This window comes from Chenopodium album, chromosome 7, assembly GCF_948465745.1.
Source record: "Chenopodium album chromosome 7, dcCheAlbu1.1, whole genome shotgun sequence".
In the NCBI taxonomy this organism is placed as follows: Eukaryota; Viridiplantae; Streptophyta; class Magnoliopsida; order Caryophyllales; family Amaranthaceae; genus Chenopodium; species Chenopodium album.
Window position 1 is genome coordinate 48,695,854 of NC_137840.1, and position 14,996 is coordinate 48,710,849.

General features: G+C 35.9%; 1 protein-coding gene across 2 annotated transcripts; it reads right to left on the minus strand.

Annotated features, from left to right (window-relative positions):
- Window positions 1–3,533: 3,533 nt before the first annotated feature.
- Window positions 3,534–14,134, minus strand: LOC145637872 (B3 domain-containing protein Os11g0197600-like). 2 transcript variants are annotated; one of them, XM_081688882.1, is made up of 9 exons: window positions 14,029–14,134; window positions 13,793–13,916; window positions 12,239–12,407; window positions 11,780–12,142; window positions 10,706–10,836; window positions 9,784–10,333; window positions 9,428–9,627; window positions 5,155–5,498; window positions 3,534–3,857 (listed from the first exon to the last, which is right to left on the minus strand). In XM_081688882.1, the coding sequence occupies exons 2-8, from the start codon at window positions 13,856–13,858 to the stop codon at window positions 5,160–5,162; spliced, it is 1,818 nt and encodes a 605-aa protein (XP_081545008.1). In that variant the 5' UTR covers window positions 13,859–13,916; window positions 14,029–14,134; the 3' UTR covers window positions 3,534–3,857; window positions 5,155–5,159. The 2 variants fall into 2 exon arrangements, with proteins under 2 accessions (XP_081545008.1, XP_081545007.1); XM_081688881.1 differs by having other exon boundaries at window positions 11,780–12,407.
- Window positions 14,135–14,996: the final 862 nt, after the last annotated feature.

Genomic DNA, 14,996 nt, shown 5'->3' on the forward strand with positions numbered 1-14,996 from the left:
TATCCTAGATTCCTTAGCTTGTCATGATGATGTTTTGGTCTGTTCTAAAATCTTTAAGGATGAAGGTAATTCCTTGTTTGGGGAACGCAAGTTTAAACTTGCTTTTTTCAAGTATGATTTAGCGAGCAAATTACTTTGTTTTAATTTACCATTAACTCTGGAGGCTTATGCTATGTTTCGTTCTTTAGCCTTTGCTTTGAATCTCAACCTGGCTGCGTGTGCCCTGAAATTACAGGACTTTGATAAAGTATAGGTTATGTCCATTTGTGTTGAGGTATGATACCTATCATACCAAATGCTTGTTTAGGAGAGCTTTAGCATTTAAGGGGTTAGGTGATCTCAGTTTTGCCAAATTAGACCTTTGCAAGGCAGTTTATTTTGACACAAAAAACATGGAAGTGTTAAATGAATTACATGAGGTTAAAAGGCTTTTAGGTTGTGCCTCTTCTGTAGACCACACTTTAGGTAGCTCAAAAACTACACCATTTGTTGAAGCTGCTTCTTTAGACAAGCAAGGTTTATGTGCATTGTCATGTTGCTATGGTTTCTTTGATAGTGTTAGATGAAATAGTTTCTAAAGGTTTGGAAAGTGAGTCTCTTCCGGGGTCAAAACAACGGGATAATGATTTGCAGCAATACCAGTTCCAATCCCGCGGATGTTTTGGTTCATCTCTTTAGATTACATCCTCTAATTTGCAGCGTCTTATGCACGGTGATGTGCTAAGTTTTTTCCATTTAAGGTCTATGTCATTTGTGACGTTTCTGGTTATCCTGAGTAAAATTCAAATCTTGACAATGGCCCTCCTAGGTGAAAAATCCAGGGAAGTAGAGACCTCTATTCCTTTGGTTCCTCCTTTCTTTGTGGCTCGAAGCACCATGCGATTCCATCAAAAGTTCTTGTGTGCTTCTTCTCGGTCATCCACAGTTGATGCAGCTGCAAATCAGGTTTCAAAAGAGTTGGTCAAGGTCCTGTTAGTTCAAGTAAGTCCTCCAACAAGAGCTGCTTCTCAAGGGTTTATAGGCAATCTTCAAAACTCAAGGCTTAGGCTTTCGTCTCGCGTGTATTGTCTATGGACTATTACTCATTCTCGCCTTTAGGAATCAGGTAAGTGTGTTGTGACAGGGTTTTTGCAGGTTATTACAAGAGGGATCGTGTGGGCACAAAGCGACATCAAGCTTTGTCTCTTGATCTGGAGTCCAACAAGTTTGCTTGTGAGAAGCATGCTTGCATGGTGCTTCTTGGGGTTTTGTTAATTAATGTAGTGAATTGTTGGTGTAATGTTATCTCCCAAAGACTCAATTATATCCCACAACTCATCCTTCTCATTATGAATATAAACACTAACACTTTGCAAATTATTACTGATAAGATAGAATAGACATAAAAAGTGGCGTTCTATGAAGCACGCTCGAAGACAAATGCTTGAATTTACAATTTAACAGGATCATCGTGGAAGATGGAATGTTTAATTTGTTTTTTTTTTTCCTTCTGTAACAAATGAGCTAATGAGGCTTTTTTTTTTAAAAAAAAAATGTTCTTAGCAAACTTTGACTATCTATTACTGCAGTAAAAGTTATACAAAATTAAAAAAAATAATAATAAATACTACCTCAGTTAAATGTTATGTGCAGCTTTGGAATATTTTATACCTCACAAATAATACCCCAAAGTTGCACATAACAATTAACGGAGGTAGTAAATAAAATTTAAACATACTAGGTTTTTTTTTTTTTACAAAAGAGCTATTAAATAAAAGGAAAAAAACAACTGTCAACCCAAAAAACTAAAACTGAAAATACAACAACTGACGTCGCCGGGCACAACCAGCCAACCAGTGAGCAGGATTGACCCACACACGAGGAACCTTTTGAACCTGGCAAACCAAAAGAGATTGAACTGAAGCCCGCAACTCCTGAATCCACCAAGCAGAATTTTCCATTGAACCAGAAGGAGGAAGAAGAGTAAGGAGGGCAACACAATCTGTATAAACCCGGATTTTCAAAAAGCCTTTGCGAATAGCAAACTCCAAACCCCAAATACAAGCCTGAAGCTCAGACTGCAACGCTGAACCTGCCATAAAAGCACGACAACCACCTCCCAAAACCTCAGAAGAATGAAGATCACGGACTATCCAGCCTGCTTTCGCCCTGTACGTAGAACAATCCCAGGCCCCGTCTACAATTAAACAAGCCGTTAGAGAAATATAAGGTAACCCCCGCAGACACAGCCACTTGACATCCTAACTAGCCTCTAAACTAACCGATCGAGAAGACCTCGCAAACCTCTTCCAATCTAGAGCCTGCATACTACGAAGAGCCCAATCTGACGCCAGATCGACAATTGACCCAGGTAACCAAACAACTTTCCTAAACCACAATTAATTACGAGAAATCCAAATCGCCCAAAGGAGAGCAAATAACGAAGTAATGCCCTTCCAATTTCTCGATGACGAAAAAAGAGAAATTGTACTCGAGAACCAAATACTAAACAAAGGAAACTGCATAAGATCCAATTGGATGCCCAATGCTCCAGACAGCCAAAGACTACAGATAGCAGGACAATCTCTGAATGTATGGGACACAGATTCCACATCCACATGACAAAAGGCACAAACTGGATCAACAGAGAGGCCTCGAGAGTTGAGAATAGTCGCTAAAGGAAGAGCGTCGTGCAACAATTTCCAACCAAATATTTTCCAATGAGGAAGAATTGGTAAAGCCCAAAACTTCCTCCACCATGCTTGAGAGATTTGAGATGGACTACCAGACACAACCCTAGGCTCACAAAGGAGATCATAAGCAGATTTCATTGTAAAGACACCATCCCTAGTAAACTTTTAGTAAACAAAATCATCCGTTAGACGCACTGGTCGATCCAAGGATAGAATTCTAGCAGCAGAGCCAAAATCAAACAACCCGTGAATAATAGAAGCATCCCACGCGCAAGAACGTGAATCAAGTAAAGAAGACACAAGAGTCGGTCGAACCGACTCAAACGGAAGATCCTTAAAATGAACTAGTCCCTCGGAACCCAAGAATCCTCCAAAGTACGAACTCGAGAACCTGAACCAACCTTCCAACACAAACCCTTCGACAACAAGGACATCCCTGAAATAAGACCCCTACAGCTCCAGGAGGGACGAGAAGCCGAGAACGAGTCAATAGAGCAAAGAGCTAGATACTTCGCTGACAGGAGCCGAGAAACCAACGGTTGAGGGCACTGATTAAGTCGCCAACTTTCTTTAATTTGCCAACAGGGAAGAGTTAAAAGGGGCAATACTACGAATTCCCAGTCCCCCTTAACCCTTCGAAAATATACTAGTTGACATTATGATTTGTGACTAGTTCAACAACTCATTACATAATAAAAGTTATTCTATCCCAGAATAATTGACACAATTAAACATTACATGTCAATGTACTAAGTTATCATTATTAATTATTATTATTAATATGGAGTACTATTCTTAGTTATAATAATAAAAGTAAAATTTTGAAAATTTTTGGTTGAGCAAAGATAATCAACAAAAAATATATGGGTACCAAGAAAAATAATACAAGTACTAAGTCCATACATCCATAAATCTCTACATATACTACAGAATAATCTTATATACAAGACATTTTATTCTGCTAAACCAGATTTGTACTTCAAATCCATCAAGACTACTACATTACACTGAAAACACAGAACAATTTAGTTCAGTTCTTGATGGAGAGTACAGCTGAGTAAAGAATATACAATTGTGACTATCAAACGACTCCAGGAAAATAATGCCCTGAAATTATCAAAGGATTACCGATACAAATGATTTTGAAACACATTCTTCAGGCTGAAACTTTAGAAGATCGACCGCCTACACATGGAATTGATAATCAAATTAGCATTCAGTGTCACATACATATGGAATGAATACCATAGGAACCGGGTGGGGGAAAAGGGGGGAGGGGGATTTCAGATAGGAAAAATAGGGAATTCGACAGGAAAGCAAAATTTTGACTTTGTTAGTGGTTAAAAAAATTGAGTTTCTCAGTGAGTCTAGGGGATGGGGGAAGAGGCGGAGAGTATTCACTTGGTTGTCACTAACCCGTGAACAGCAGCAGTGGTCACAAACAGTTTATATCTTTACAGTAACGTTAGGACAGCTACTAAATACTTGCACAGTTGAAAAATATAAGTACCTTGACCACACAAATAGTTTAAAGATTTACTCATAAAGCCTCAAGTCAAATGAACACCAAAAGGAACATGGAAAGTCACACAATGACCCTCTCTATTTGTGCTCTTTCTAATAACTTTCACCAGCAAGGATCAGAGATAGTACATTGTAATTTCAAGTAATTTTTTTGGCAAAAATAATAAAATATGGATTAGGAGAAAGGTTAATCAGTTGCAAATTGTGATAACATTTACCAGAATCATGTAGTCCACACACACTTCTACTATAGTCATCCTAAGTGCTAATGCAGGTCAAAGCATATTAAACTGATGAAGAAATTGAAAAACAGTGACATAGGTTACTCATAGACAAGTGCAACTGATACCCCACAGGTTTAATTTGCTGATGAAGAAAAGAGTGAGGAGATAAGCAGCTTATCAGCTGCCATGAGAAACATCCATCTCTTTTAAGTTGTAAAAAAGAATTAGTCAACTATTAATGGTGCCTATGTACATGATTTTACAACGTAATAACTAGTTTATAAAATATGTTTCATTTAGTTGATGTATCAGCTCAAGACAATGTTCTAGCTTAATAACACAAATCAAGCCAATATTAGTGATAGTAAAGCAGTATATATAATTTAAATTTTAAAATATTTTGTCATTTAACTACTTTTGTAGAGTATGGAATAGAAACTGGTAAAAATCTGTGAAAGGTGCTGAATTTTAGAAAGACTTCAAATTGCAAAATTTGGTTTTCAATTTAAAGGACATAAGAGCATTGTCAATAAAAGGTGCTTCGCTTTTCAGATCTTTTTAATATATGGCGATAAAAGAAAGGAATACCATGAGGGGGGGGGGGGGGGGACCTTGCTTATTTTCTGATGGGAAGACAAAGATGACATTTTTTCAATTAAGAAGTTTCTGAAGTGTTGGTGAAAGTACCTCAGAGGATTACATATCTGAGGGAAGAGAGGCACTGTAGAGCTCACCTGTTTCAATCAATAAATGTCTCAGGCAAAACTCCATATTCAGTAGACTCAATGGAAGCTGTTGCATCATCAACTACAGCTTTATCATACACACAATCAGGGCTCTTGTAGCTACCCTCAAAAACACGCACTTGCAACAACCTCTCATCAAGAAGTTCAAAGACACATATATCCCCAACTTTCAAATCATTCATACGTGCAAATGACATCCAGCCACCACAGAACTTTGTCGAGTTTCCATAATGAGCTGAAACAACACTCCAAGAGTCCCCTTTCAAATTACGGAGCACTACCTCAGCCTTGTAATTCGGAAGATGTGCAGCTGCAAACTTACTTGGGACATTCTGTTAAAAAATATAAATCAGATTATTAAAAAAATAAATAAATAAAATAAAATAAAATGCATTAAGAAAATCATATGATTAGATTTTATCATGTCACATTCCTTTTGAATTAAGCCCAAAAAAAAAAGACAAAGTGTCTGGGGCTTGAGGCAGCCAATGTAGAAATGGTGAAACAAGAAGCTAGAATTACTTGCAAACACAACATATTGAGTTACTATAAGCGATCTTGTTATGAAAAATAGCCTCTTCTTTTTCTTTATGTCCCCCCAAATACCAGTTAGCAACAAGGAAGACCTAAATCAAAAATCAGTGTGATGAATCATATAAGCTGACCTAACTCAAAGCCTCAAAGGTCCCTTGCTTCTTTTTCCATAAAAAGCGGCAGTAAAGTTAAGCTGCCACCGAAAACTTAAGCCTAGAAATTAAAAAAAAAAGCTACTCAGCTCACTGACCCACCATTTCCTCTCCTAGCCAAAGTTTACTAGATCAAAGCCAACTACTGGTCAAATTTGCTTCTTCTTGCAATCTTACCAAGGATAGGAATATCCAAGTAGAATTACCATCAAACCCTAGAATCCCCTATATTTCTTTTTTTTTTTTTTTTTTTTTTTTTCCAAATTACTTTTCACACTTCATTTTTGCTGTCACAGTTGATGGATTATTTCCTCTTTCATCAGTTTCCTCACCCGAGTTATCGAGTACCTATCCGTTAGTCGGCTTCTCTGGAAACCTCTGCTACCTCAGATACCATTGCTGGAGATTTCCTTCCACTACTTGATGTGGGCTGCCTACATTTCTTCAACCTTTAGAACGACAAGATGCCTCCACTCTTGAATGATTCTAGCAGGCAGCGGCCTCTGCTCAGCAACTCTCTTCGCAGACAGCTTGGGGTGTTTGGTGTAGCCTTAGAGTCCTTGACCTGCTACGAGTTTCTCCTATTGTGGCTACTGTCTTGAGAAAGCTTCTATTGGTCATTGATAATAAGGTTATCTTAGTGTCAGTGTTTTAAAGTTCTTGTGAGTATCAGAAATGACATTCCAGGGCCATAGGAAGGGCAAAAATGATTAAAAGAGAGATTGCAGACATGAATTACAAGGATTCCTTACTCTCAAGAGGTATTACAAAATATTCTTTGAGGGTTAAGCAAACAAAGCCCTCCTCACTGAACAGCTAATAATAGACAAATTTGATTGGACTAGGGAGCAACTTCAGCATTTGCGGCTTTAAAACACGTTTTGATGACATCTGCTATCCTAGTAATTCCTGATTTTAATAAAACTCTCACTTTAGAAGATGATGATTCTGGTAACAGAGTGGGAGCTATGCTGCTACAAGGCAGTCACCCAATTGCTTACTTTAACAAGCTACTGGGAGCGAGGGCTAAAGTGAAATCAATTTATGAGGAGTTGAAGGCTATAGTGCCTGTGGTTCAGATATGGAGGCAATACTTGATGGAAAGGAAGTTCGTAATCATGACAAATCACTGGAGCTGCCTGATGGAGAAAAGGGAATAGGGACTTGAGTACCAAAGATGGGTGAGTAAACTGATGGGTTTTAAGTTTGAGATTCATCATAAGACAGGTAACTTGAATAGAGAATAGAATAGCAGATGCTCTGTCGAGAGAGTTTTTGGGTGAAGTGGAGCATTGAATGATGATTTCCTTTCATGGTATTGGTTGGATAGACATAAAACATCAGGTGCAACAGGGCTCTTTTATCAAGAGGCTGACTGAGGATTTCAGAAATGGGAGGATAACACCCAAGGGATACACACTTAATCAGAACATAATAAAGTACAAATGGAGAATTGTTGTACCCAAGCAATCCTCAGTATTGACAGTTTTACATGAGTACTATGACACACCCATTGGTGGTCAACTGGTCACTCTGGTGAGTTCACGGACCTACCAAAGGATTGCTTCAAACTGTTTCTGGGTTGGCATGAGAAAGACCAAACCAAAGGCACTCAAGCCTGGTTGGTTTATTTTATCCCCCTCCCCCCTGCTGGTAGTGGTGTATAGGCTCTCTAGATATGCAACTATTCAGGGTTCAAACAAACATATATAGCTCCAAACATAGTCGTTGCATTCCTTCAGGAAGTAATAAGGCTAAATGGTTTACATCTTCCATTGTTTTAGATCGAGACAGAATTATCTTCAGTATCTTTTGGAAAGAGCTCTTCTAGCTACAGGGCACTGAATTCAACAGGAGTACTTATCATCCCAGTTGGATGAGCATATAGAGGTAGGTAATAAGACCCTGAAAACCGGCCTTAGATGCTTCATTGAAAAGATCTTTGATTACATGGTTACCGTGGGCTGAGTATTGGTCCAATACCTCTACTCTTGCCTCCATAAGAGTGACACAATTCCAAGTTGTCTATGGAAGAGAACAAGTGAACCACCAAGGCTGTTAAGATATTAGCAAGTCAACTCTGTAGTCTCTTCCTTAGAGGAACAACTACTAGATAGCGACACTATATTGGATGCATAAGAAGGAAGTATAATTTGGATATGGTGCATTTGGGAACCATTTGGTTTGATGTAAAATATTTTCAACGTAAAATAAGTTTTCATGGAAAACATATTTTCAAGGAAAACCACACTTGCAAAGTTGCAAGATTGTTTTCCTGTGTTTGGTTCTTACAAGAAAAGTAAAAGAGAAATCTAAAATAGGAGAGGAAATGTGGGGAAGGATGAGAGAAAAGTAAAAAGGATACAAGGAGAAAGGAGGAAAATGTGGCTTCCCTTGTTTTGTAAAGGAAAATATTTTTCACCATTATGGATGCAATTTTCCATCGTTGGGAAAACCACTTTACAAACTAAACAAAGGAAAATGTGAAATAATGGAAAAATCATTTTCCATGAAAACCTTACATCAAACCAAACATGGTGCTTGATGTTGCAACCACATAGACAATAATCACTGGCCTAAATCCCTTATGAGAAGCTAGCTGTGAGGTACTATGGTCCATATAAAGTGATACAGAGAATGGGGCAAGTTGCATACTGGCTAGAGCTCCCTTCCATGTTTCTCAACTGAAAGCAGCTGTGGGAAGTTCCTTGGTCTCTAATAAGTATACCACCTTAACCTATTTATGAATTGGCAATCAAAAGAGAGCCTGAAGCAGTCCTGAGAGTCAGAAACAAAGTGTACAGTGGAGAGAGCAGTGTGGAAGCTCATTAAATAGAATTAGGGTGAATTTCAAGCCACATGGGAGTAGTTCTCAGCACTGTATCAGAGGTTTCCCTTATTCCCTTGAGGACAAGGTGGCTGTTGGGAGGTAATGCAAGAAATTACAATATCCCCCCCCCCCCCCCCTCCAAGATCTTGTACAATAACTTCATTAAAGGAATGAGGGCAGCTAAGATTTGTGAGCTCTGGGAGTTAGTTACTGCATATAATGGGAAGTGGTTATAGAATTCTGTTCGCAAATGGATTAAGCAGCAAGTTGAGTAGGATCATTGTAATATATGGGGAAAGCTAGAGAGAGAAATCATGAGAGGTTCTGAGTGTAAACACATTCTAGGCGGAATCACCCTCGAAGAGTGACAGCATCAGCTTGTAATTTGTATTAACTAATTCCCCTATTAGTTATATAGGCAGTTGAGTTTCTCCCTACATTCATCTTAAATTTTCTGCAATTTCTTTTAATTAGCAATTGATACATAGAAAGCATATAAACTGACCTGATTATTAGCAGTAGGTAACCAAAAGTTTAAAAGAACAATGAATCTCAATACTCTAGATTAATTACCTCATACGCTAACACTGTATAAGAGTTTTGTGTGAATAATATACAGACATGTTCATGAAGGACATAATAAGCATGTTAATTGGAGAAACAAATTGAAAAACAAAAGGCATACTATTATACCAGATGTCCTGAAATTGCAAAAGTTTTTGCCAATCGCAGCAAAAGTACTCACCAGAGTGAATGATCCACCGACATTGGAATTCATCATAACCTTCATAAAACTAGGAAAGGGGGAAGTGAAAGATAGGGCGTCGCTGACTTCTCCAATTGTAGGCTGCATGTTCATACCGTGTGTGGCTTGTAAATCAACCAGGCTATTTTCAGTTGCGTGATACGACATAGCTTCCCCGGTATAACATACTAGATGTTTATCTGGAAGCATTAATAAACGAGTGAATTTAGAGGAAAACAAAATTCCAATAGATCAATTTATTTAACCGCAAGCTATTGACTAAACGTTGATAGATCACACAATGTCAGTACTACAATGTGCAACTACTATACTACTTCAAAATGTAATTAAAATACCTGCTTTAGAATCACAATTTGTACCAATGGAGGATGCAGAAGCACAAGCAGGAACGTGTACTGCAATAAAGTCGTCAACTGTACCAATAGACGCTGCCTCTTGCTGCATGTAAGGCATTGTATCTGTTTTAGTTTTATCCGTTTTATAGTGAGGTGTGCATGATTCATATGTTTGATCTAATTCTAGTAAAGGATGGGCTCCGGTACTGTGTGCTACATTTTCAGCAGCTTCAAGATGTCTCCCACCCAATCCAACACCATCAACAGCAGAACTGTTTCCAATTTGACATTCTAACCCTTCCAAACCCGGCCGTAGAACACGTACACGCATTTCAAAATTACTCACAAGTTCAAACATGCATACATCTTCTATCTTGAGACTATTATCACGAACAAAGGCTGGCCAACCACCACAAAAACTATGCAGTGTAGCCTGTCGCCTAATAGCTGGAATAGAGTTTACCATCCAGCAGTCTCCATTTAGATTCATGAGGGTGACTTTGACTCGGCATTTTGGGAGATGATCTTTCGAAAAATAAGTAGGAATTTTCTGCAAGAAAGTTAATAGAAGACTCATACACAAAACTATAAACAACAAAAGCATGGTGCAGAAATGTAGCAAGACTTCTTCAGATATTTTATTACATCTAGCTTGTAGGAATCCTGAAGAGCAAGGGCCGTTACTCAAAACGGCCACAGGAATATTACTCACTGGCCATGACGCGCGTCATAGATAAACACAATAAAGTAGCGAGAAGCTTTAACTAGCGAATAAAACAACCAGACAGTTAAGATCATTTCAAATACATGTATGAAAAAACAATGTGGTCCTTGCTCATAACTCAAGAAATGATCAACTTCAATGTCAGCAAAATAAAATCCCATCTACTGATTGACAATATGAAACTGGAAAACTACTCACCATAGTACCATTTCCACTGATATTGGAATAACACATAACTCTGACAAAATATGGTAAATTGGACGTGAAGTAATTAGCAGCTCTTGACTGTATGAACTTTGATATGCTGGGAATTTTCTGGAAGTCGGTCACTGATTCAGATAATAGGATCAGAAGATTCCAGTTAGTAAGTAAAATTAGAAAGGAGGAAATAATCTCAAACATGGAATAAAAAAAGAAATTAATATATCACATCAGAAACTTTTCATTCGCAGAAAAGGGGAGGTACACTGAAACCAACTGGCATGATTCAGGTATTAAGTAATTAAAAGCTAACAGAAATCCATGGTTCTCTAGTATACAGATGAGATGCCAAAAATCATTTAAGATATAAGTATTATAAAAGGAGAAACATCCCCACTTGAGCACTTCTGCTTTCAGCATTCATCCTTCTCTCCTCTCACTCTGGTTACCCTAGATTGCTCCAGCCTCCCTCAGCTCTATAGTTATTCTTTAAATGTTTTGTCAGATTGTATTGAGAATGACATAAGTTTCAAATTTGTATGAGTTCTCATGAATTTCAGCAACATGTTCACAATATTCAATGAATGTTGGATATTGATGTGACTTTATTTATCTTAAGTAAAACTGCTTGTCTGCAATAATAGGTTTTTTCTTTACCAGCAACGTCTCAATCTGATAGTTGACCTGACCAAAGTCCCAGTTCCAAACAAATATCACATCAACATAACCTCACAACCGCCGATGACAAAGTTAGTATGCAGAAACATCTCAATCTGATAGTTGACCAAAGTTCCAGTTCCAAATTAGTATGCAGCTATGCCACTGTTATATAGGGTAGCTTTTTTATCTACCCTTAAAATAAGAAAGGCAACAACTGTCCGTCACTTCACAAAACAAGGAACGAGTAAATGGGCCATTCTCATTGAGCCCATCTCAATCAAACACCAAAGAATAATGAAACTTTGACTCAATTGGACTAAAAAATCCAAATGACAAGAAGTCTGGAACTATTCACAAAAAATAAAGCTGATAAGCCTCTGTACATAGCTAAATAAAAGCAAAAGTACTTACTTTGATCCTTCTTTGAGACTTTCTTCACTTTTGAAGACATCACTTTTGGAGAAATTTTCTTGACATGAAATTTTACTTGACTTGCTTTACCATCAGGTCCGTTAAGAGAAGGAATAGCTAAGACAACTGTTGTATCAGATGCCGTTGCTAAGTCTTTTGTCCTATTATCACGCCCATTTGCAGTTTTGTTACTTTTCTGACCTTCTTTGGTACATGTTTTAAAATTTTGCTCTCCATTTCCAACAGGCACCCACCTGCACCTCATTTTCTTTTCAGCAACCAAACTTAACATGGAAGCTTCCATATCCCTTTCTCTTTTCTTTTCCAAGTTTTCATAACATTCAGAAGCTCCTTGATTGCAATCTGCATAAAAGGCTTCGTCTTTCTCACATGAGCTTTCATCAAAAATTTGTACATTGAAATTTGAACTCCCATTGTATCTGAAAACTAGAGTATCACCACACTGTATCGAATGATCTTTCACAAATGCAGGCCATCCATCACGGAAATATAAGTGACCATTCAGCTCAAGCAGATCAACGTGCCATACGTTACCACTTGGTCCTATCAATGAGAGAGGTCCAGAAGTTCGGTCCGCAAGGTGCTCAACAAATTTAGATGGAACTTTCTGCAAGCAAAACATCAAATGCCATCAATTAAGAGGAATTATAATGCAACATATACACTAAGGGAGGAACCAGTACTCTCATTTAAACAACACAAGAGGTGTGACATAATTTATATTATACAGTTATAACTTGAATCATAAAAACAGATCATTCTGACTTCGGTCATAAAATTGCATGTTCCCGGTAATCACAACAACCCCACAACCAATGATGAAATGATATTATACTATTTCATGTTACAACAACGCAACTAGTATGTAAATCATGTTTACAACGTATACATAGGGAATTCAATGCCAGACATTTATTGTCTATCAAGAAGATTGAGGGCTAAAAGCTAGAGATTAATATTTCAGATTACAATTTCCTTTTTGTCCAAAACAATTACCTTTTCCAGCCAAATCATGGGCCGTGGATTAATTAATAGTTATTGTTCCAACAATGATCTAAAGTTCTAAACACAATATTGCAACTTTTTATTTATTTCCTCAATTCTGAGGCAGTGTGAACATCATAGGAAGGCAAAACCGCAAAAGGCAGTAAATTTTCATAAACAACTGCAAATTTACACAGCAGGTAGAACAAATAGAATAATGTTCAATGAGATACGGTAGTAATTTAGTCTCTAACTCATAGGTTTCAGAGTCGCATAAGCCCCTGAAGAGCAGAAACATATACTTAAAACAGCTTTAAACATCAATGTTCAATATATCAATTTTCAATATGAACACAAAATCAAAAATTCTAAAGTTCCCAAAAAAATGCATAATTTTTCTCCCTTTTCCCTTTAGTTCATAGTTTCACTATCAATGAAAGGCCACTAACACAATGATTTTTTTTTTTTTTTTAGGAAAACTCATACAATGAAGGTGTTCTTTTCTCAAAAAACCAGTATGCAAAATATTCACCCTTTGACTTCTACACTAGACACACAATAACCAAAAATTAAAAAAAAAAAATCAGAAATAAATATCTATAATCACGAAATATTAATCACAAGTTTTGGTTGGCCACACCGTCCAGGGTTACTTGGTCAGGAGTTACTCAAGTCAGTCTCAATCGGTTAAGTATTACTCAGTCGATAACGGTTTGGTGTGTCAGCCGATCACACGGGGTGTTAAGCACACAAAAACGCGAATAACAATAGCAATAATTATCTTTACGAGTATCAATTTTATAATATAAATTAAAAAAAAAAAAAATAATAAATAAAATACCCATAAAATATTTTTTTAAAAAGTGGAAAAAGAAATTGCAAACCCTCCTTCCCTTCCTCAACAAAAAAAATAAAAAATGATGAAAGAAATTAACTCAATACCTGAACTATAGAACAAGAAAGCATGCAAATAAAAAAGAAAAGAGATGAAAATGTGGTAAAAATTACCAGTCTTTCAGAACTCAAATTAGGAAGGAAAACTTCCAGAAAATGAGGCGTCCTCTTGTTCATCATAATCAATTGATTAAACTTCAAATTTTAATTTTTATTTCAACAACATAACCCAAATTTGCTGCACAGAAACCATGATCACAGTGTTAAAAGTAAATTAATGATTACAAAAATTTCATGGAATTATTTTCAGGGATTAAAAGATAGAGAGTGGTTTTGTTTCAAGAACTCACCCGGAAAACGCTTTCCAGTAATTCTGCTGCACCCGAGGAGAGAGTGAGGAGAAAGAGAGAGTATACAGAGCCTTTACTTCCCGAGCAGTAATGTAATGAGAAAGTATTGCCCACTACCGGTTAGGGACAAAGAAGATACATACCTACATTGAAAAAAACACTAAGGTCTGTTCCGATTGACTGAACTCAGCTGAGCTGAATTGAACTGAACTGAACTAAATTGAACTGAGCTGAACTGAACTGAACTTATTAATTAGTAATTTTAACTACGGATTAGTGATCTTTGATTATTTATTGATTATTTATTATTATACATATGTGTATATAAAAATGTACATGTTAAAATATTTTCAAAAAATATACTATATAATTATAAAATTTATGAAAAATATATTAAAAATATACTATAGAACCATTTGAACAATGAATTGTATCAATATTATTATTATTATTATTATTATTATTATTATTATTATTATTATTATTATTATTATTATTATTATTATTATTATTATTATTATTATTATTATTATTATTATTATTATTATTGTTATTATTATTATTATTATTAATTATTGATGATTATTATTATTATTATTTATTATTTATTGATTATTATTATTAGTATTATTATTATTATTTTTATTATTATTATTTATTGATGATTATTATTATTATTTATTGATTATTATTATTAGTATTATTATTTCAATTATTATTGTTATTATTATTATTATTATTATTATTATTATTATTATTATTTATTGATGATTATTATTATTATTATTATTTATTACTTATTGATTATTATTATTATTATTATTATTATTATTATTATTATTATTATTATTATTATTATTATTAATATTATTATAATTATTATTATTATTGTTGTTGTTGTTGTCGTCGTCGTCGTCGTCATCGTCGTTGTAATAAGAGTTTAAAAGAATGAAATTTGGCTTTATATC

Excerpts from the sequence above, each read along its gene's own strand:
- LOC145637872 (XM_081688881.1), bottom strand. The coding sequence starts at position 13,858 with ATGATGAACAAGAGGACGCCTCATTTTCTGGAAGTTTTCCTTCCTAAT. Across the intron at positions 12,408-13,792 it reads ATTTGAGTTCTGAAAGACTG|AAAGTTCCATCTAAATTTGT; the intron begins GTAATTTTTACC and ends TTTTGCTTGCAG. Across the intron at positions 9,628-9,783 it reads AAATTGTGATTCTAAAGCAG|ATAAACATCTAGTATGTTAT; the intron begins GTATTTTAATTA and ends TAATGCTTCCAG.